The 21,980-nt window shown below is 39.4% G+C and overlaps 1 protein-coding gene and 1 long non-coding RNA gene across 2 annotated transcripts in view; both read right to left on the reverse strand.

Moving 5' to 3' along the window:
• spata20 (spermatogenesis associated 20) overlaps positions 1–21,980 on the reverse strand; it is a 472,602-nt gene that overhangs the window by 341,938 nt on the left and 108,684 nt on the right. The window contains exon 10 of the mRNA XM_059948873.1: positions 12,244–12,456. Within this exon, the coding sequence (XP_059804856.1) occupies positions 12,244–12,456 (213 nt within the window). The remainder of the gene's footprint in view (positions 1–12,243; positions 12,457–21,980) is intronic.
• LOC132380190 (uncharacterized) lies at positions 12,759–19,146 on the reverse strand. The gene is made up of 3 exons (XR_009507693.1): positions 19,112–19,146; positions 18,255–18,344; positions 12,759–12,889 (listed from the first exon to the last, which is right to left on the reverse strand). It is a non-coding gene; the product is annotated as an uncharacterized LOC132380190 (long non-coding RNA).

Consider the following 21,980-nt stretch of genomic DNA (forward strand, 5'->3'; position numbering starts at 1 on the left):
CTCACAAACATGATATGAATGTGCTCAATGACCACCACTGAATCATGGCCAAAGATTGGCTGTAGTTGGGAGCTGAATGCCCAACGTTATACGTTGTTTTGGAGGAATAGGAAGGTAGGTAGAGGGGGTGGCATGGCTCTGCTGGTAAAGAATGGCATCAAATTAGTAGAAAGATGTGGCATAGGATTGGAAGATTGGAAGATTGAATCCTTGTGGGTTGAGTTAAGAAACTGCAAGGGTAAAGGGACCCTGATGGCAGTTATATACAGGCTTCCAAACAGTAGATGGGATGTGGTCCACAGATTACAACAGGAAATAGAAAAGGCATGTCAAAAGGGCAATGTTATGATAGTCATGCCAGATTTCAACATGCACATTACTTGGGAAAATCAGGTTGGAAATGGATTTTGAATGCCTATGAGATGACCTTTTAAAGCAGTTTGTTATTAAGCCCACTAGAGGATCAGCTATACTGGACAGGGTGCTATGTAATGAACCGGAGGTGATTAGGGAGCTTAAGGTAGAGAACCCTTAGGAGGCAGTGATCACAATATGATTGAGTTCAACTTGAAATCTGATAGACAGAAAGTTATGTCTGATGTAACAGTGTTTCAGTGAAGTAAATGAAATTACAGTGATATGAAAGAGGAGTTGGCTAAAGTAACTTGGAAGGAGATATTGGCAGGGATGACAGCAGAGCAGCAATGGTGTGTGTTTCTAGGAAAAATCAGGAAGGGACTGTGCTCATTTCTGGTCGCCTCACTACAGAAAAGATATGGAAGCCATAGAAAGGGTGCAGAGGAGATTTACAAGGATGTTGCCTGGATTGGAGAGCATACCTTATGAGAATAGGTTGAGTGAACTCGGCCTTTTCTCCTTGAAGCGACAGAGGATGAGAGGTGACCTGATAGAGGTGTATAAAATGATGACAGTGTGGATAGTCAGAGGCTTTTTCCCACGGCTGAAATGGTTACCACAAGAGGATGCAGATTTAAGATGCTGAGGAGTAGGTACAGAGGAGATGTCAGGGGTAATTTTTTTTACTCAGAGAGTGGTGAGTGCATGGATTGGGCTGCTGGTAATGGTGGCGGAGGTGGATAAGATAAGGTCTTTTAAGAGACTTTTGGATAGGTACATGGAGCTAAGAAAATAGAGGGCTATGGGTAAGCCTTGGTTGGGACATGTTCAACACAACTTCGTGAGCCGAAGGGCCTGTATTGTGCTGTAGGTTTTCCATGTTTCTATGTATAGGGTAGATGTATTCCAAAGACAAAGAAATACTCAAATGGCAAAATCATACATCATGGCTAACAAGGGATGTCAAAGCTAATGTAAAAGCAAAAGAGAGGGCATACAACGAAGCAAATATTAGAGGGAAGACAGAGGATTGGGAAGCTTTTAAAGCCCTACAGAGAGCAACTAAAAGAATCTTTAGGCTAAAGATGGAATATCAAAGCAAGCTAGCAATATCAAAGTGGATAGTAAAAGCTTCTGCAAGTATGTAAAAAAAAAAGAGAGATGAGAGTGGATATAGGACTGTTAGAAAATTAGGCCAGAGAAATAATAATGGGGGGACAAGGAGATGGTAGATAAACTAAATAATTACTTGGATCAGTCTTCACTGTGGAAGATACTAGCAGTGTGCCAGATGTTGGAGGGTGTGAGGGAAGAGAAGTAAATGTAGTTTCTTTTACAAGGGAGGTGGTGTTCAAAAAGCTGAAAGACCTAAAGGTACATAAGTCACCCGGACCAGATGAACTGCGCCTTAGGGTTCTGAAAGAGGTTGCATTAGAGATTGCGGTGGCATTAGTAATGATAGAACATAGAATAGTACAGCTCAGTACAGGCCCTTCAGCCCACAATGTTGTGCTGACCCTTAAACCCTGCCTCCCATATAACCCCCCCCCACCTTAAATTCCTCCAGATCCTTCAAAAATTATTGGACTCTGGCATGATGCCAAAGGAATGGAAAATTATAAATGTCACTCCACTCTTTGAGAAAGGAGGAAGGCAGCAGAAAGGAAATTATAGACCAGTTAGCCTGCCTTCAAAGGAAGGCATTGGAGTCAATTGTCAAAGATGAGGTTATGGAGTACTTGGTGACACAGTACAAGATAGGACAAAGTCAGCATGTTTCCTTAAGGGAAAATCTTGCCTGATGAACCTGCTTGAATTTTTTGAGGAGATTACATGTAGGATAAATAAAGGAGATGCTGTGGATGTTGTATATTTGGACTTTGAAAAGATGGCACACATGAGGCTGTTTACCAAGTTAAGAGCCCATGGTATTACAGGAAAATTAATAACATGGTTAGAGCATTGGCTGATTGGTAGGAGGCAGCAAGCGGGAATAAAAGAATCCTTTTCTAGTTGGCTACCAATGACTAGCATTGTTCCGTAGGGGTCGGTGTTGGGACTGCTTCTTTTTATGCTGCATATCAATGATTTAGATATTGGAATAGTTGGCCTTATTGCCAAGTTTGCAGATGATACAAAGATTGGTAAGGAGTAGGTAATGTTGAGGAAACAGATAGGCTGCAGAAAGACTTAGATAGATTAGGAACATGGGCAAAAGAGTGGCAAATGAAATACAATGTTGGAAAAATGCATGGTCATGCACCTTGATGGTAGAAATAAATGTGCAGACTATTTTCTAAACAGGGAGAAAATCCAATAACCTGAGATACAAAGGGACTTGGGAGTCCTTGTGCAGAACACCCTGAAGGTTACCTTGCAGGTAGAGTCAGTGGTGAGGAAGGCAAATGCAATGCCTTCATTTCAAGATATCTAGAATACAAGAGCAGAGGTGTGATATTGAGGCTTTATAAGGCACTGGTGAGACCTCACCTTGAGTATTGTGATCAGTTTCAGGCTCCTCATCTGAGCTGGCATTGGAGAGGGTTCAGAGGAGGTTCACAAGGATGATTCTGGGAATGAAAGGGCGATCATACAAGGAACATTTGACAGCTCTGGGTCTGAAGATGCAATTTAGAAGGATGCGAGGGGAAAGGATCAGCTATGACTGAATGCCGGAGCAGACTCCATGGGCCAAATGACCTAATTCTGCTCCTATGTCTTAAGGTTTTTGTAACTATTCAAGTACATAGAAAGAGAACTACTGGGGAAAATCAGCGTTATTGCCATCCTTTCCTTTCTGGTTTAAGTGTGACTCAGAACTCAAACCAATGTGATTAATTTTACCTGCTCTTTGAAATGTTCAAGAAAACTATTAGTTGCATCAAACAATCTACCAAATATGAAACCAGATGGGTTACACAGCAATAAACCAGGTATCAGACTCAGAAATGTCTATCAATCCTGCAAATCCATTGATATTGTTGTACTTCAGCGCAATTCAAAGTGCTTCCCCATACATTAGTCAGCTTATAGATGCATGGTCATGTTCATGTTTCTTAGCCAACACCCAAGACTCTTCCATCATCATCTCCATGGAGCATTTTTGTTCAATCTATCATCTCTGCCTCTTGTTTTTACCCACCCCCCTCAGTCTTTCTATGCCTCTATGCCTCTTGATCTTACCTCTATCAAGTCACCCCTCCATCTTCTACATTCCAGGGAATAAAATCTTAGTCATGATGAAATGATGGAGCAGACGCAATCAGCCAAATGGCCTAATTCTGCTCCTATATTTTATGGTTTTAAAGTCTAAGATCTAGATAACCTCTCTTTGTAACTCAGGCTCCCAAGTCCAGGCAACATCCTAGTAAACATTCTCTGTATTCTTTCTAGTTTAATAACATCTTACCTACAACAGGGTGACCAAAGCTGTACATAATTCTCCAAGTTAATTTCACCAATGTCTTATATAACTGCAACATAAGTTCCTGACTCCTGCAATGAAATAACATCTTTCTTAAAGTCTAGCAGCCGGAACTGTACACAGTATTCCAGTCTTGGTTGAATCAATGTTTTTTTGATGTTGTATCATAACCTTCATGCTCTTTTTCTTCAAATCCTGGTTCATGAAGGTTTTCTTCAACACCTTATCTCTCTGAGCTGACACCTTTGAGGATCCTTGGACATGAACACAGCAGTCCCCCTTTTCTCCTTGAACCCTAACATACATTATGGGCCCAACTGTCACACTTATGAGGATTAGGTTCCATCTAACATTGTTCACTCACATCATCGTGGATTAAAATATCCTGTTGCCTTCAATTACCCTCTTCACAATCAACATAACCAAGTGACCTACAAACTTATTAAATTAATGTCCAGACTATTATGTGATATATACAAAACTCCCAGCACCAATCCCATAGGATACCATTCATTAGAAGCTTCTCTACCATTATTTTGTCCCATTTTATTAAGCTAATTTTCCCCATTTGTTCTCGACTTCATGTAGATAGATCGTGTTAGGTTCAGTTCAGGTAGTCATTTGAGACACATCATATAATAAAATCTAAGGAATTTGTTTGGGTAAATAATATGTTTCTGGTGGCATTTGTCTTCTTGTAAGTGTCTTTGTAGTTTAATTCAATTAGTATAGATTTTTTTACAGTGGAGTTTTTATTTATTATTATTATTTCTGGAATCACACCTGCAAGGACAGCAGTTATTATCCATCCCATCCTGGTCTTGAGGAGGTGATGGCAAGTCATGTTCTTGAACTCCTGCAGTTCTCTTGGTGGAAGTATTTGGTCAGTTCTATTAAGCAAGAAGTTCCACAATTAACTCCAGTAAAGTGGACAATATGACTATCCTTTCATAAAATCATGTTGCCTTTACCTGATTATCTTGAGTTTTCTGAGTGCTCTGTGATGTAACTCTTTTAATCACATCCCAATAACAAATGTTAAGCCAAGAGGCCAGAGAGTCTTCTGCTTTCTATTTCCTTCCTTTTTTTTTGAATTATCAAGTTATAGTTCCAATTTAAGGGAATCTCCCTAAATCAAGGGAACATTGGAAAAGTAAAACTACTGCATCCACATCTCAGATCCCGAGATGAAGTCCATCAGGATCCAAGGATTCAGCCAGCCACAGCTCCATCAATTTCTTCTGTACCTCTTCCTTGATGGCAGCAATTCTCCCAAGTTGCCTTCACCCTTCCAGTTACCTGATTTGTAGCTATTTCAGGAAAGGATACTTGAATTTTCTATAATGAAAATAAGAGGCATAATGGCTATTTAATTCACTAGCCCTATCCCTATTTTCCCTGAATGTTCCCAGACCCACTTTTTATCTTCTAACACTCACCTTGTATACCTTTTTTTTTCTCCTCAATTTTAAGCACCTGTAGAAAGTCTTGCTACCTATTTTGACATTTACAGCTTGGGTTCCCTAGTAATTTAATTATTAATTAATTTTTTCATCATTCTTTGCCAGTTTATATGTTCTGTCCAATCATCGGAACAATTGATTGCCATTCTTCAATTATATTATTTTTATTTAAGTCTGACACTATCTTTGACTTTATTAGATAACTACAGATTTGGACACGGTGGGCCAGAAAACCTGTATTTATACCAAATAACCCTGGACAAGCACAAAAATTAGGAATATGGTCCTCTAAATTTTGCATTAAAAACTCAAGTAGAAGTAGATTATTTGCAAAGTTTATAGAGACTTGATTTTGTTAATCAGAAGGCTTTGTTCAAGTCACAATAGTTGGAAGTCTAAGACTGCAGAACATCAACAGGTTGTGGACCTAACATTGCAATATGCAATTACCAGTTTCCTCAAACACATTATCCAACTTTACTGGGTTAATGGCAACCCTCGCAACTTCTAGTCAATGTTTCTGGCTTTGATCCCCACAACACACAAAGCCCAGTGCTGCAGGAAAGCTACTCTGATGAAAGTCACTGGGGGGACAACAAGACTGAAGGGTATAAAGAGAAGATGTCTTGAGTGAATGAGATTGGTGACTGTGAACTATTCACAAGTAGGGCTTAAACAGAGGTCTAATTTTTTTTTCAGATTTCCAGCCATTGCACAGGCCTATATACACTTAGTTGGCCACTTTGATAAATATAGGAGTGTACCTAATAATGTGGCCACAGGAGTGGGAACTTTTGCTACTATGGCCCATCCACTTCAAGGTTCAATGTGGTGTGCATTCAGAGATGCTCTTTTGCACACTATTGTTGTAACGTGTAGATATTTGAGTTACTGTTGCCTTCCTGTCAGCTTGAACCAGTCTGGCCATTCTCCTCTCACATTAACAGGCACTTTTTCCCACAGAACTGCCATTCACAGGATGTCTTTTTTTTGTCTGTTTTTTGCATCATTCTCTGTAAACTCTGGAGGCTGTTGTATGTGCAAATCCCAGGAGATCAGCAGTTTCTGAGATACTCAAACCAGCCCGTCCAGCACCAATGTACATTCCACGGTCAAAATCACTTAGATCACATTTCTTCCACACTCTGATGTTTGGCCTGAATAACAACTGAACCTCTTGACCATGTCTGCATGTTTTTATGGATTGGGTAGCTGCCACATGATTGGCTGATTAGATAGATGCATTAACGAGCAGGTATACAGGTAATAAAGTGGCCACTGAGAGTATGCAAACATAATAAATCCCACAACAGTAGGAGGAGGTCAGGTCTGCAAAGAATCCTGGACAATATTTATCCTCCAATCACTCATGCTAAACAGATCATCCATTCATTATTGTGTGTGGGATTTTATTCTGTACTAACAGCTGCTGAATTTCTTACATTAAAATAGTGACGACATTTGCAAATACTTCACTTGGGAAGTCCTGAGGTCATGGGAGATACAATTTAAGTTCTTCTTTCTTTCTCTTAACGGCCATGATGAAGCTCCTCTGATCAAATGGATGTGAAGCTGATAAATGTGTGCTCTCTGTCACTCCACGCTCTGCCTTTGACACTTACATACCATGACTGACGTATGAGCAAGAGCTAATGAGTAAGTCTAGCATTAGGAGCAACCTTGCCTGTCCTCCATCGACAATATCAACTCTGAATCACAATGACATTTTTAACAGATTGAGATCTGTGCTTTAAAGAACTTGTTCTTTTGTGGCAAGTTTTACCATTCTTCATACCATTCAGTAATTCTTGTTACCTTTCAGAGAGCCTAATTAATTCTGATTCTGCTTCTTCCATATCTTCTCTGTTTTTCCTACAGTGGCTATATTTCAATGAGATGTGGTAACAACAGGGAAAAAAAGATATTACATAGTTATTCTAACTGATTGGTTGATATTTCCACAAAATACTCAGAAATGTTAAAATCTGGGAATTGCTGAAGCAGAAAAGATAGTCATGACTTGTACTGATGTTCCAAAAGTAGTTTACAGCCAATGAAACACTTCAGGAGCATCTTGTAGAAAGCATGACAACCCTTTAACAGCAATGCAATATTAATGGTCAAAGCTAAGTTTTTAGTCATAGTGAAAAAGAGCCGTGTATCAATTTATTCAGCAGCGTACCATAGAAGCATTTTCACTTATCTGAGAGAGTAGGACGCTAAAAATTGGTACTTTTAATTCTGCATCAGCTACTCAATAAAGCATCAGAGATCTTTGTGTCTCAAGCTTCTGGAGTGAAAGTAGAACTTGCAAACTTTTGATTCAGAGATAAGAATGCCAGCAAGAGTCAGAGCTATTCTATTCAGCTAGTTCACCTTCTACTATTCTGGTCCCTACTTAGCTTTAAAACACTACCACAATCATAGTGTGGTTATTAAATAATCAGAGCAATCAATCTCCATTAATTAGTAAACAAGAATCACAGACATATTGGAAGAAAAATTACAGTTTTTGAAAGCTTTGGGAGAAGCAGACAGTGATTAATTGCGTTTTTTTAAATCAGAACAAGCCAGTGATATTCTGAGGTCATGGATAGAACTGAAGGTGCAGCCGATGCTATTTGCAAGACATAAAAACAGCTGGTATTCAAGGATACTTGGTTGTCTTCTTTCAATAAAGAGTCATAAACATAAACCAGAGTTAATTTATAAAAGTTTGTGCAAGCTCTACAAAAGAAAAATTAAGAGCAGAAATATGTCCCCAAGGTTAGAAAATGAGTTGAAATAGCAGAACTGCACATGATAGCAAAATATCCCAGAAGATATAGTTAAAATATGAGGAATGCAGGAGGAAAAACAACTCGAGGAATTTTTCAACCAAGAGGATAATAGATGTGGATTACATCATCAGGGTCAGAAAGAAATGGACAAGGCTGAGGCACATCAAGAAAGATCTTACAATTATCCCTCAAAGAACAATGAGCAACTGATCTATTTTTAGTCACTTTGGTTGAAGGACAAATGTTGGTGAGGCACTGCAGAAACCTGCTGCTCTTCTTCAACTACTGTTATAAGAACATTGATATTTAATGATTTGCTGAAACTGCTAGACCAAACTTTGTTTTAACATCTCAGCCAAAGTTGGAGCACATGAAATACTGAGATAAACAAAGGTGTTTGGAGAGAGAGTGATGAAGCAAATGGGAGCTGAAATGAAAATATTTGAATATTTTTGCACCATTTAAAATATCTCACATTCATAAACTTGAAGTAAATTGTTACTTTGTTAATTTTTCATACACAGCAGATTCCAATTAATTGGGATACATTGGGATCTGTATATTTTGGCCCACTTAAGCAGCTGCTGCAATTAAGCTTCATGGAAATTAGTTAAGGAGGTCTAAAAAAACACAAATAATCATTTAACTGAGTAACTGATTAAGTACTTAGAAATTAGAACACTATCAATGCCACTACAGTACTATAAAACTGTATTATTTCCTAATATTTATCGACAGAGCAATTAATCCAGTGTACACTGCCATGTTCTTCTGATTGACTGTAAATGAACAAAATCAGTGCAGGCACCTAGTGTAGATATGAATTGTCCTCACACAATCTTTTTGACAATTACATCCTCCAAATCTTCATTTTCACTGTAACATTCAAGATGATTGCCAATACCTCAAATTTTTCATAATTGCTAATTTGTTGAAGTAGTCAAATTGTTTTATTTTCATTCCGAGCCATTTCTGGCATCTCCAAGCCTGAATGCTTGAAAACACAGTGAGCAAAACAATTCTGAATTGTCTTACTGTTTATTTCTCACCAAATATAAGTGACAAAAATCACTGGTTTTTGAACACAAACACATGTAACTGATGCTATGTAAAACCTGTTCACTCTAAGCACGGTGTGGTGACTAAAAGCAACACAGGTGCACACAACTGACACTAGTTAGAAACTGTTCAGTAAGTCTCCTGCCCCAACTAAGTGACATAGTGTCCCAAATAAACAAGGGGAATCCCAGCTACTTCCTTGATAAGCTTTTGTTCTTTAAGAGTCGTCCCAAGTAAGCAGCTGCCCCGATTAGCTCAATTAACTGGAATATACTGTATTACATACAACAAGGCATGAACAAAAGTCACTGCATTGGGTCCGGAGATCAGACAGTAGTATCCTAAAGGTAAAATGGAGTAACATGGAAGCCAGAAGAACTGTGTTATTCTGCTATCAATTAAATGAGATGTTAAGTCATGGCTCCAATCATCTTAGTTGAATGGAAAACAAATTCCCATGCCACTATTTGAACAGTGAGGGAAGGCCATCTGCACCGAGTTCATCAAAGAGCTTCTTTTCAGTCTGTGCATAAACTTTGACACAAATGTCCACACCATCCACAAATTTACCTGCTCCATTTTTAATACCATCAGAGTTCAAACTCATCAACACAGATGAATCCCTCTTACCTAAATCAGTATTCCTAGCATCACTCCTGGACTATACTGTGCTATGTTCTATGAATTAAGACAAGTTTCTGGAAGTCTGCTGTCCAACAATTATTGACCTGGTCTCCTACTAAAGAGCAACTACACATTACAAAAATGCTTCATTATCTACAAAGGCTTTTGTATCCAATCAACAAGTCCTTCTATCTATTTTAAAAGTAGCCTTACTTCACCCAGAGTTAATACTTCCTTAGTTTATATTGATGGGAGAGTATAGCAAGTTTAGGACATCAGCACAATGCTATAGGTATCCTCACTCTGCAGCATCTGCTTTAAGTTTCAGATGAGACATTAAACCAAGACTGCACCTGCCTAATCAAGTGGGAACAAGATACTCTTATTCAAACAGCCCTGAGGGTTCCACCCTTCCACTATCAACAAAAGAAATCAAGAGATTGAAATTCCTCCCCTGGGCTAAGGAAATCACATCATGCCATTTTGAAATATATAAAAGTGTAGACTTCCAAATGTTGACATCTATACAGCACTGCTGTAGCAAAATGAAATGTCCAGGTACAGCAGGCTAGAGAAAATAAGGCCATATAATGTTAAACCTTTTAATCTATGTTTCCACTGTGCAAACCTCATAGAGAACATCCTACTGCCAGTGACAGAAGAAAAAAAGAATCAACACATTTTCAACTCAAGAACCAGGGATGTCTGAGCTGTTCAGAGACCAATATCTGTTGAGCAACGTACACAAAATGCTGGAGGAACTTAGCAGACTAAGCAGCATCAGAATAAGCTGAAAGAATGAACAGCTGATGTTTTGGGTCACAACCTTTCATCAGGATAGAAGGTAGGTGAGGACAAGAGGAATCACATTCCTGGTGTGGCAGCGGAAGGATGGGCTGAGGATAGATGTGAACAAAATGGAAGAGATGCAGGTGAGTGCAGATTCTACTAATCTCCCTCTCATGGCTCCATCTACCACAAAAATCAGGACCTCCCAGTGCCCACACATTTCAATTCTACTTTCCATTCCAACATGTCAGTCTATGGCTTCCTCTACTGCCATGATGAGGTAACACTCAGATTAGAGGAACAATATCTTATATTCTGTCTGGGAAGCCTCCAGTCTGATGGCATGAACATCGATTTCTCAAGCTTCTGGTAATTTTCTCCCTTCCTCTCCTTCACCATTCCGCGTTCCTGTTTCCCTCTCACACCTTATCTTCTTACCTGCCCATCATCCGGTGCTCCTCCCCCTTCCATTTTTTCCATGGTTTTCTGTCCTCTCCTATCAGATTCCCACTTCTCCAGCCCTTTATTTCTTTGACCAATCAATTTTCCAGCTCTTTATTTCAGTCCCTCCCTCTCTCCTGGTTTCACCTATCACCTTCCACCTTCGACTTCTTCTTCCCCTCTCCCATCTATCCAGTCTGACTTCTCCCCTTCCTTTCAATTCCTGATGAAGGATCTCGGCCCGAAACATGAACTGTTCACTCTTTCCCATAGACGATGCTTGGCTTGCTGAGTATTTTGTATTTTGTGTCCAGTATTTTGTGTGTGTTTCAGGCATCTGCAGATTTTCTCATGTTTCCAATATCTGTTGACTTTCCATTTATACTGGCAATTGTTCAAGCTACAAAATATGAAGTTCACCCACAAATAGAGCACCATTAATAAAGATGTAAATCTACTTTCTCCTAAATTTGTATAACTGCCTTGAAAATAAAGGAATGAATCATATTGAATGTTAAAATGTGACCTTACCAAAGGCGACAAATTGATGTGATATACTCTCCAGGAATACTAGCTCAGTTGCATTACACAAAGAAGTTCTACCACACATGTATCAAAATGTATCCAAAATACATAAAGCTGTAGGGGTGAAAAGGTGACTTGGGGAACCAGCCATGAGTCAATCCTCAATGTTACCATGGATTTCGGATGGCTCAGGTCTAAACAGGCTCTCTCTCTTTCTCTTCATTATAATGGTTCTTATAATAATCCTTATATACTGGGGGATTGTTGAACCTTTCACTAAAACATACATAGATTTAATGCTGACTATAGCTTCTAGATGCTGACTTATGAAAGGTGTCATATATCATACAGAGCAGAGACAGAACTAAATTCCCTTTACACTGTACCACTCGGCCCTTCTGCATGAAATATATTGTGTGTAAATGGATCGTCTTGCAATACATAATACCTTTATGACCCAAAACATTTTTAAAGCAACATCAAATAGCCAAACTGTCACAGAAATGTCGTCAACCCTTCCTCAGCTGAATCCGCCTATCACTTGGCAGTTCTCTCCTCACCCCTTCCTCTCACCTGTTTATACTCTCGACCCAAAACACTGCCTCTCCCTTTCCTGAACCACTGAGTTCTTCCAGCAACCTATTTTTTGCGCAGAGCTGAGATCTTTGGTATCATGTCAGCTCAAGTATCAGATTATTCTGACAGTTTAATCATTTGTGGAAGATAAAAGATAACTTATATTTTAACATAATCCCCAGAGATTATCTTACACTTAACGTACCTGTGCTGGTTCAACATTCCCATTTGTTTTCACACCATAATGATAGGCAAAGACATCTGCCATGGTTATGCTTTGTGTGGCCTCTGAGACTGGATCTGGGAGAAGCTCTCTGATTTCTTGCTCAGTCCACACACAAAATGCTCCTTCTTTTTTCTCAGTCGAGTTGGCTGAAGCATATGAATCTGCATCTTCAGCACTATAGAAGCCCCCTGACTGTGGAAGGAGAAAGTGTTAGTCATAGATCAAAAACACATAACAGGTTCATCAGCAATACATCAGCAATATCAGAAAATTATTCTCACATTTTCTAATCCGACAAACCTATTGGTGCATTAGCAGCACTGTTTTTAGATTGACAGGACAAAGGTTAGTATCTTTGGTTCCTGCCAAAATCCATATATCCTTACCATTAATATCTTTACCTGAATAAGCAGTCTATCCAAACTCAATATGATTGTTCAATCCCATATCATTCCCATTTAAAGACATGCTACTTCCACAGTTGGTAACATTACCTGCACCATCACTGCTTATGCAACTTGCTGCTAGGAATGCATCAAAGGAAAAGATGAACCAGGCCAAGGAAGTTCAGACAACTTCAAGTTCACCAAGTGTGGAAGATGGAGGAGAGCCAAGGCAGGCAAAGCTACAGGTAACAAAATCATGAATAAGCCTTGTGGACTTAGTTTTCTCCACAGCCTCAATAGCTTGACTTTTATCTATACCAGTGGTCCCCAACCTCCGGGCCACGGACCGATACTGGTCATCGCCTCTGATCTGGGCTGACATTTACGTGCCGGGTGGCACCTAATTAATTAGCTTGTTTATTTCGGATTTTTTCTTAAAGATGTGCTGGGTACGCGCCGGCTACCGCTGCACCCCTGCATGCTTTGCAACCCAGAGGTTGAGGACCACTGATCTATACCAGTCATCCATCCGTGATATTGGCCGTGCTTGATCGTTGCTGGGAATGAAGGATGTGCCCAACCTAACTTGCAGGACACATTTTCCTGATCTGCACTTTACAACTTCTACATTCTCTTTGTTCTCACTCTGTGACTGTTGCCATTCACCTGTTTGACTAGATAACCTTATCCCTGTGGTCAACCTGGATTTACCTATTTGAGACAGACCCACAACCCACCTCCATGTCTTCTTTTGTCTCCCTCCCAGTGCTGACGAAGGATCTTCAACCTCAAATGTGAACTGTTTCCCTTTCCACAGAGCAGCCTGACCTGATAAACATTTCCATCATTTTCTGTTTTTATTATATGACTAAAATACATGCCAGACTGAGGTGGAAGCCTACAAAATTCATGCCCTTGACTTGATCAAGATATCAATATCAGCCAGTGCTAATTATTTACTTCCAACACAACCTAACATAAATATACATGGCACAAAGCTACAGTCCAAGGGACAAGGGTTCAACTCCTGCTGCTGCCTGTAAGAAGATTATATGTTCTCTCTGTGACCGCATGGGTTTCCTTTGGGTGTACCAGTTTCCTGCCCACAGTCCAAAGATATACTGGTTGGCAGATAAATTGGTCATTGTAAATTGTCCCATAAGTAGGCTTGGGTTAAATCAGAGAATTGCTGGGCAGCACGCTCAAAAGGCCTATTCTGCACTGTATCTCAATAAATAAATCAATCAATCAAACAATCCACTTTCTTAGAACCTCATCCACCATGTACAACATTCATTCATTCCCTCTCCCAACATACAACTGTCCCTTACCCACCATCCCCAACTATACTGAGCACAATCTACATTATACACTGCTCAATCTCCAAAGGCCTCTTCAGTAACACTTCCCAACTCTTCGACCTCTACCAATTAAAAGATAAAATGTAATAGGCGGATGGGAAGACAATCACCACATTACACATCTCATCCTGAAAATATATTTGAAATTACTTTGCTTATAGATTTCATGATCTCAGAATATTGAATCAGATTGATTATTGCTTTATATGATGCAAAATTTGTTTTGCAGTAACAGTACAGTGTGAAGACACATAATTACTATAAATTACAAAATAAATAAATGGTGCAAAAAATTAATAATGAGATTGTTTATGGACCGTTCATAAACCTTAAGGCAGAGAGGAAAACGCTTTTCCTGAATCATTGATAAGTCTTCAGGTTCCTGTACTTTTAATGGTAGTAACAAGAAAAGATTTTCACAAACAATTCAACCAAGCCAACATCATTTAATAAAAAATTAATCATCCAGAGTCAAGAGAGGGAAACCTGGAGATGAAGCATGTTTGGATTTCCAGAAAGCATTTAACAAAGTGCCACGTAAAAGCCTGGTGCATAAGAGTGCAGAGCGCTGAGAGAAGTGTAGCAACATGGACTGAAGATTGGTTATCACTGGTTGACAGAGTCAATAAATGTGCATTTTCAGGTTGGAAGGATTGATGTATCTAGTGGTGTGCCACAAAGATCAGTTTTTCCATTCTCAGTTACTTAATATACAGGAGCGTTTTTGTTTGTTGAGCAGTGTTGCAGCAACAACCTTGCACTCAGCGTAAAATTAGTCAGCTCCATCATGGGTACTAGCCTCCATAGTATCCAAGACATCTTCAAGGAGTGGTGGCTTAGGAAGGCAGTGTCCACCATTAAGGACCCCCACCACTCAGCACATACCCTCTTCTCATTATCATCAAGGAGGAGGTACAGAGCCTAAAGGCACACATTCAGTAATTCAGGAACAGGTTCTTCACCTCTGCTATCCGATTTCTAAATGGGCATTGAACCCATGAATGGGTTCTACTTCTTTATTATACTACTTCTTTATTTCTGTTTTTTTCGCACTACTTATTTTTAACTTAACTATTTAATAGATACATACATATATATATATACTTACTGTAATTCAGATTTTTTTCTCTGCATTTGTTACGTATTTCATTGTACTGCAACCGTAAAGTTAACAAACTTCACGACATATGCCGGTGATGTTAAATCTGATTCTGATTTACATTAATGACCTGGAGGAGGGTGCAGAATGCAATGCATCCAAGTTTACCAATAACACGAAAACAGATGGGATGAGGATATTTGGACTGTGCAACAGGACAAATATATCTTGAAAGAGTGGGTGAAAACTTTTGAGTGGGTGTTACTTAATATGGGAAAGTGTAAGGTTGCGCATTTCAGTAATGAATCTAATAGCAATCTATTATAATAGACAAGGTTTGAATGAAATTATTGCACGACAGGAATCTAGATGCTCCTGTGCCTGCATCATAAATGTTAGCAAGCAAGTACAATGAGTAGTTAGGAAGGCAAGTATCAGCCTTTGTTGTGAGGGGTTAGTTTAGAAATAGGAAAGTATTGTTACAACTATACTGGTCACATGGAATATTTCCCCCTAATTTAGGGGACACTAGAATTAGAAACAATCCAAAAGTGATGTACCAGTTTCATCCTTGGGGTAAGAGTTGTTTCATCATTAGCTGCTAAAGAAGCTGCGTCTGTACTCTTTGATTTTTGAAAGTCTCAGTTATTTTATTGAAACATCAAATCCTAAGGACAGACATTGAGATGTTTCAACTAATGAGAGTCTCTCAAACAAGTAACATAGCTACAGGGTAAAGGAAAGGTCTGTTAAAACTGAGATGCACAGGAATTTTTTCTCACAGCAAGTGATGATTTTCTGAAGCTCTGTACCACGGAGACTTACTGAGATCAGGGCAACCGGCACAGAAGATGAGTTGAGAGCTAGGGCACTTCAACAATGAGCAGACTGAATGGCAGGACCACTCTGAGAGGATGAGTGGAGTAATCCTACTCTATTTTCTTGTATTCTTATGTTCCAAGAACTTTTGAGATGTGGTAACTTTTGTAATGCTGTTTATGTGGGACATAACAAGATTCCATCAATAGCAATGTGATAAAGACCAGACAATCTGTGAAGGGACTGTAAGTTTAAGGTGCTGGAAGAACAAGAAATGATGGACGATATGTGCTAAAAAGGGTCACTTCTCAAGTAAAAACTAAAAGTCTTGCAGAAACATTCCTGCTGTTCCTGCGTGACATTTCTATTTCCTCACATCAGCGATCTTCAACGCCTCTCTACTACAACCATTAATCATCACACACACAATAGCAGACTTTGATCTCATTATCCCAAGCTGACTTGAGCACAAGTTCTAAATGCAGAAGGCAGTCATCCCAACTTTCTTTCTTCCCCCAGAACATAATAAAGAGCATACTTTTGCCTGAGCAGAGTACAATTTACCTTGAAAGAAAAGCATTTCTTCACATTAATAATTGAGCAACTTTGAACTACTTGGCAATTTGAAGTCCACAAAAAGGCACAATTTAATAAGTAGGCTGGCACTGGAAACAGAATGTTATACTAATGTAAACATTCCCATTGGGGGTGCCTTATGTTGCTCTCTCAGATGGTAGACAACCTCTGGTTTAGAAGATTCAGGATCAAAGGTTCATTCAGGAATTTTGATGTGTAAAAATATTCTGCTTGTTTCTGTACTGGTCTTTATGGTTTCTTCTATTCATCGAAGTGTCTTGTAATATAGGTTACTCCATTCTACTCCAGCTGCCTTAATATTGCACAAACTGAGTTGCTGATGTACTTACAAGTTTCACCCAAAAATCTCATTAATTCTAAAATCACAGTAAATTCAAGACATGGGAGGAGGCCATTTGATCCATCATATCTGTGTCGGCTAAAAATAAATGTTGCTAAATCAAATCCCACCTTCTATGAATAATTCATAGCATTGCAGGTTAAGGCCTGAGTATCCACTTCAACTTGGATGGAAAAAATATTCATGTCCGATCCAACACTATAACCAGTTACATTAAATCCGTACCCCGGCTTTTGACAGCTCAGCTATGAGAAATAGGTTCTTCCTACTTAGTCAGTCCAGACCACTCATAATTCTAACTATTCAATTGTCTCCTGTTCCAATCAGATCTATCAAATCTGTCTTCACTGCTACAATTCTCCAGTCCTGGCAACAAACTCATAGATCTCCTCTGCACTCTCTCCAGTACAATAACCTGAAATATGGTAACCAGAACTTTACACAGTGCTCAGGCTGTGGCCTTCTGAGTATTGTGTTCTATTCCAGCACAGCCTCTCTGCACTTATGCAATTAATAAAACATCCCAGTTGGCTTTTTAACTACCTTGTCCATCTACCCTGATGCTATTAATGACCAGTGAACTTTCACTCTAATATTGCTTTTTTCCCTCAATGTTTCCCAATGTCTTTTTATTTTATTGTACACTCCCTTACACTACACACCATCCCAAATGTATTACACCCCTGAATTAAATTCTGTTTGACATTTTGCTGCCCAACTGGCTAAACCATTTACAGTACATCCTCCTGAAGTCATAAATTATCTTCCTTGATGTCAGCCAAAGGGCCAAACTCCTTATCGTGCTCTTAGATTGAGACCAACGACGTGAATATATAGAGCAAAAAGCACTGAGTAATGAGAAAGCTCACCAGTCCAAATACAAAACAACCATCAATCATTACCATTTGCTTTCTGCTACTGAGTCAATTATGGAGTCAACTAGCCACTCTCCCTTGGAGTTTATGCCCCTTTGCTCTTTTGACCTTGTACTGAAGGCTATGTAGATTATAACAAAGGCAATGCCCTTATCTCCATAACCTCATTAAAAAAATTAGTCATACATAATTTCCCTTAATAAATCAATGTTAACATTCCATGATTAATCTATAGCTTTATAAATGAAAGTTCATTGTGTCCCTCAGAATAGATTTCAATAATCAGCCCACCATTGAAGCTTGGCTAAATGGCCTATAATTACTCAGTTCATCCCTTGTTCCCTTTATAAACAGTGATTAAAAACTTCAGCTGTCATCCAATCCAAGCATTGCTCGTACCCAGGGATGACTGAAGATGATGGTCAAAACCTCTACAATTTTCTCTGCTATATCTTGTAATATTTTGGGATATATTTTATCCAGGCCTGAGGTAAAATGCTAAACCCTAAATACCTCATCATTTAGTCTGTTCCTGCCATCCAATGTTTCACAGCAACATACACACACGATGCTGGAAGAACTCAGCAGTTCAGGGAGCATCTACTGAAATAAATAAACATTTGACATTTCAGGTCGAGACACTTCTTCAGGACTGATAAGGAAGGGGGAAGGATGCCAGAATAAAGAGCTTAAGAGATCTTAATACAAATATAAAATCAATACATTCTCTTGTTTTCTGGAAATACAGCTGCAAAATAATTAATAAAAATCTATCCACAAACTCCACGTGCATAAATTGGTCAACTTTTTGATCCCTAATAGTTTCTACACTTTCCGTATATATCCTCATTCTTTCTCTACAGGTAGTCTTCGAGTTACGAACATCCGACTTACGGACAACTCATACTTACGAAACAAGGAAGGAGAATGCTGTCCGCCATTTTAAGTCGGATCGCAACGCCGTCTGACGTTTTAAGTCAGATCGTGACGCCGTCTGCCATTTTAAGTCGTTGCCGTTGATACTGTGTTGAGTGTGTAACTTTGTATTTGCCTTAAATTTTTCTTAGCGAGATTCACACTGACCCCTCCCCTCTCCCCCCACCGTTCCGGTCAGCTAGTGGCGCAATGAGATCAGTGCTGGGCTGGAGAACGGAGGCTCCCGAGTTCGATCCAGTGACAGACTGCTCCCGTGCCGGTTTGATGTCGAGCTCGTAACTCAACCTCGTAAAAAAAAAACACTGCCACTTCCAGTTTAAGTTCCCACATGGAATTTTGTGGAGGATCAAATACCCAAACCTAGCACAGCCCCCACTTGTCCCATTTAACCTGTCTCAATGCGGCAGACTTTAGGACCCAGGGAAATTCAGTACCGTGGTCCTTAGGATCCAGCGGAGGTCGGGACTCGCCACCTGTAGTGTTTCTGTTCCGTTGATTGGAAGTGATCGCGATTGAAAGTAAAGTGGAAATAATAAAGCTTTTGTAAAGAGGTGAAATGCCATCGGTCATTGGAAAAGCGTTAGGCTACAGTCAGTCAACAATCGGAACAATTTTAAAGGATAAAGAATAAAGTGAGAATAATGGAGCATGTGAAAGGCCCTGACCTGATGAAAGCTACAATTATTACTAAGCAATGCAGTGGTTTAATTATTGGAATACATACATTTCTTAAGTGTTTTATATGCATAGAAAGGTAAAATATATACTATATACTAAGACAAACATTTGATTAACTGATGCTAAATAATACTGGATGTACTTGTTTCAACTTACGTACAAATCTGACTTAAAGACAGACTCAGGAATGGAACTCGTTCTTAACCAGGGGACTCCTGTATTTATCTTTGAACACTTCCTTGATTATTTCCCCTGAAATGTATTACAAATGCATTTTGCATTCTTGAGCTCATGATAGAGTCACCATTTTAGGGTTAGGTAGGCTGGGAAGAGTTGGTTGAAACATGCAGTTGGGCTGATTATGACATGGTCCACCTGAGATTATATTTTACCTCTTGGTAACCCAGGCAGAATATTTTATGTTCTCTCCCTCTCCTTCTACTTCCCACCTTCTAGCATGCAATAAGAGAGATCCCCTACATATTTACTGACAGTTCTTGAGCTGGAATCTTTCATCTTCTGTGTTTCATTGTTTATGATATTCTTTCCATTAATAAGGAAACAAATGGAATAAAAGGAGCTTACCAGAGAAGAAGAATCTACCCCAGTACAGGTTTCCCCCACAACCCAAAGGTAGAGTGTTCCTATGAAATCATTTGTAAACCGAAATGTCATATAGCGAAGAAGCAATTACCATTAATTTACATGGGAAAAAATTTTCAGCATTCCCAGACCCAAAAAATAACCTACCAAATCAAACCAAATAACACATAAAACCTACAATAACACTAACATATAGTAAAATCAGGAATGATATGATAAATATACAGCCTATATAAAGTAGAAATATTGAATGTACGGTGTAGTTTCACTTATCAAAATCAGGAGGACAATGAGCCAAAATCGATTTGGAGAAAAAAAATCTCGCATGTGCAAGGACACACCTACGCAAGTACACGCATACATAGGCACATGTGTAGGCACACACACGCATGCACAAACAGCTGCACGGACAAGGTTTCACCGTCGTTGTAGTCTTTCTTGGGGTAAACATACGTATGAAGCAGGCATCTCTTTTTCGTAAAAGCGAAAATCTTCTTGTTTAGCAAAAACAGGTACTAATGTAGGTCTTTCGTAACAGCGAGTTGTCGTAAAGCGAACATTCGAAAAACGGGGGACACCTGTATCAAAGTTCACAAAGAAAACTTCACACTAAAGAGCCTATGGCACCTAGGGCAAAAAAAAACAGCACTTGAAACAAAGAAGAAAGTAGAAATATACAGTATAAGGATGTTAACTGTTCATCAGTCCTCATCTTTTACCTTACAGACAAGCTATGATTGCAAGTACTGTGTAATATCTAGGATGAAGATAACTGCCTTGGCTCAGGGGTGGCATTCTTAGTCAGAGTCAAGGGTTCAAAGCTCACTCCAGAGGCCTAAACAAAAAAATGCTCTAATGCAGTATAGAGGGAGTACTAGACTGTCCAAAATACAATCTCTCAGATGATATCTTCAACAAAAGCCCAAAGCATGCAAACGATCGCTTGATATTACTCAAAGGTCAGAGTTCTTCCTTGTGACTAAACCAATAATTAGCAACACAATTTAACTTTTTTTTGTAATTTAACAAGGGTCTAAGATATGAAACACTGATGTTTCTCTTCCCATGTTATGTGGAACCAATAGACAATAGGTGCAGGAGTAGGCCATTTGGTCCTTCGAGCCAGCACCGCCATTCAATGTGATCATGGCTATCATCCACAATCAGTACCCCGTTCCTGCCTTCTTCCCATATCCCTTCACTCCACTACCTTTAAGAGCTCTATCTATCTCTTTCTTGAAAGCGTCCAGCGAATTGGCCTCTACTGGAATACAGAACATTCCATAGATCCACAATTCTCTGGGTGAAAAAATTTTTCCTGAACTCTGTTCTAAATGGCTTACCCCTTATTCTTAAACTGTGGCCTCTGGTTCTGGACTCCCCCAACATCGGGAACATGTTTCCTGCCTCTAGCGTGTCCAATCCCTTAATAATCTTACATGTTTCAATCAGATCCCCCTTCATCCTTCTAAATTCCAGTGTATACAAGCCCAGTCACTCCAATCTTCCAACATATGACAGTCCTGTCATCCTGCAATAATAGATGTGGAATGGAGTCATGATATTATCAGAAAACAACAGAATTTAACACTCAAGCAGAAACATAGAAAATTAAACAAGCAACTAACTTAAAACGAAGTTAATAGCGCTATGTGTCTATAACTCCCAAACTGTTAAACTTAGAAACAATTCTTAACAGAGTCTTACTGGAGCACAGTCTCAGAATGTCAGTTCAGAAAGTTTCAGGGATTCACAGGGCAATTGAGAGGAGACTTTTAGATTCGAAGTGTAGCGAAGGGACGATCTCAAAGACGGAGATTCAAATACAGCGAAGAAGCGAGTCTCGCAGAGATACGCCAGAAATGGCCACTGTACCTTTCCGAAAGCGAATCGGCAGACACACAGTACCTTTCGAACGGTGATCTCACAAAGCAGCCACCGTACCTTTCCAGTAGAAGCGAGTGCGGTCTGTTTTGAAGAGTCCACAAAAAGTGACAATTGCACCACGTAAATGACAGATGT

Source organism: Hypanus sabinus, chromosome 23 (genome assembly GCF_030144855.1).
Source record: "Hypanus sabinus isolate sHypSab1 chromosome 23, sHypSab1.hap1, whole genome shotgun sequence".
Lineage (NCBI taxonomy): Eukaryota > Metazoa > Chordata > Chondrichthyes > Myliobatiformes > Dasyatidae > Hypanus > Hypanus sabinus.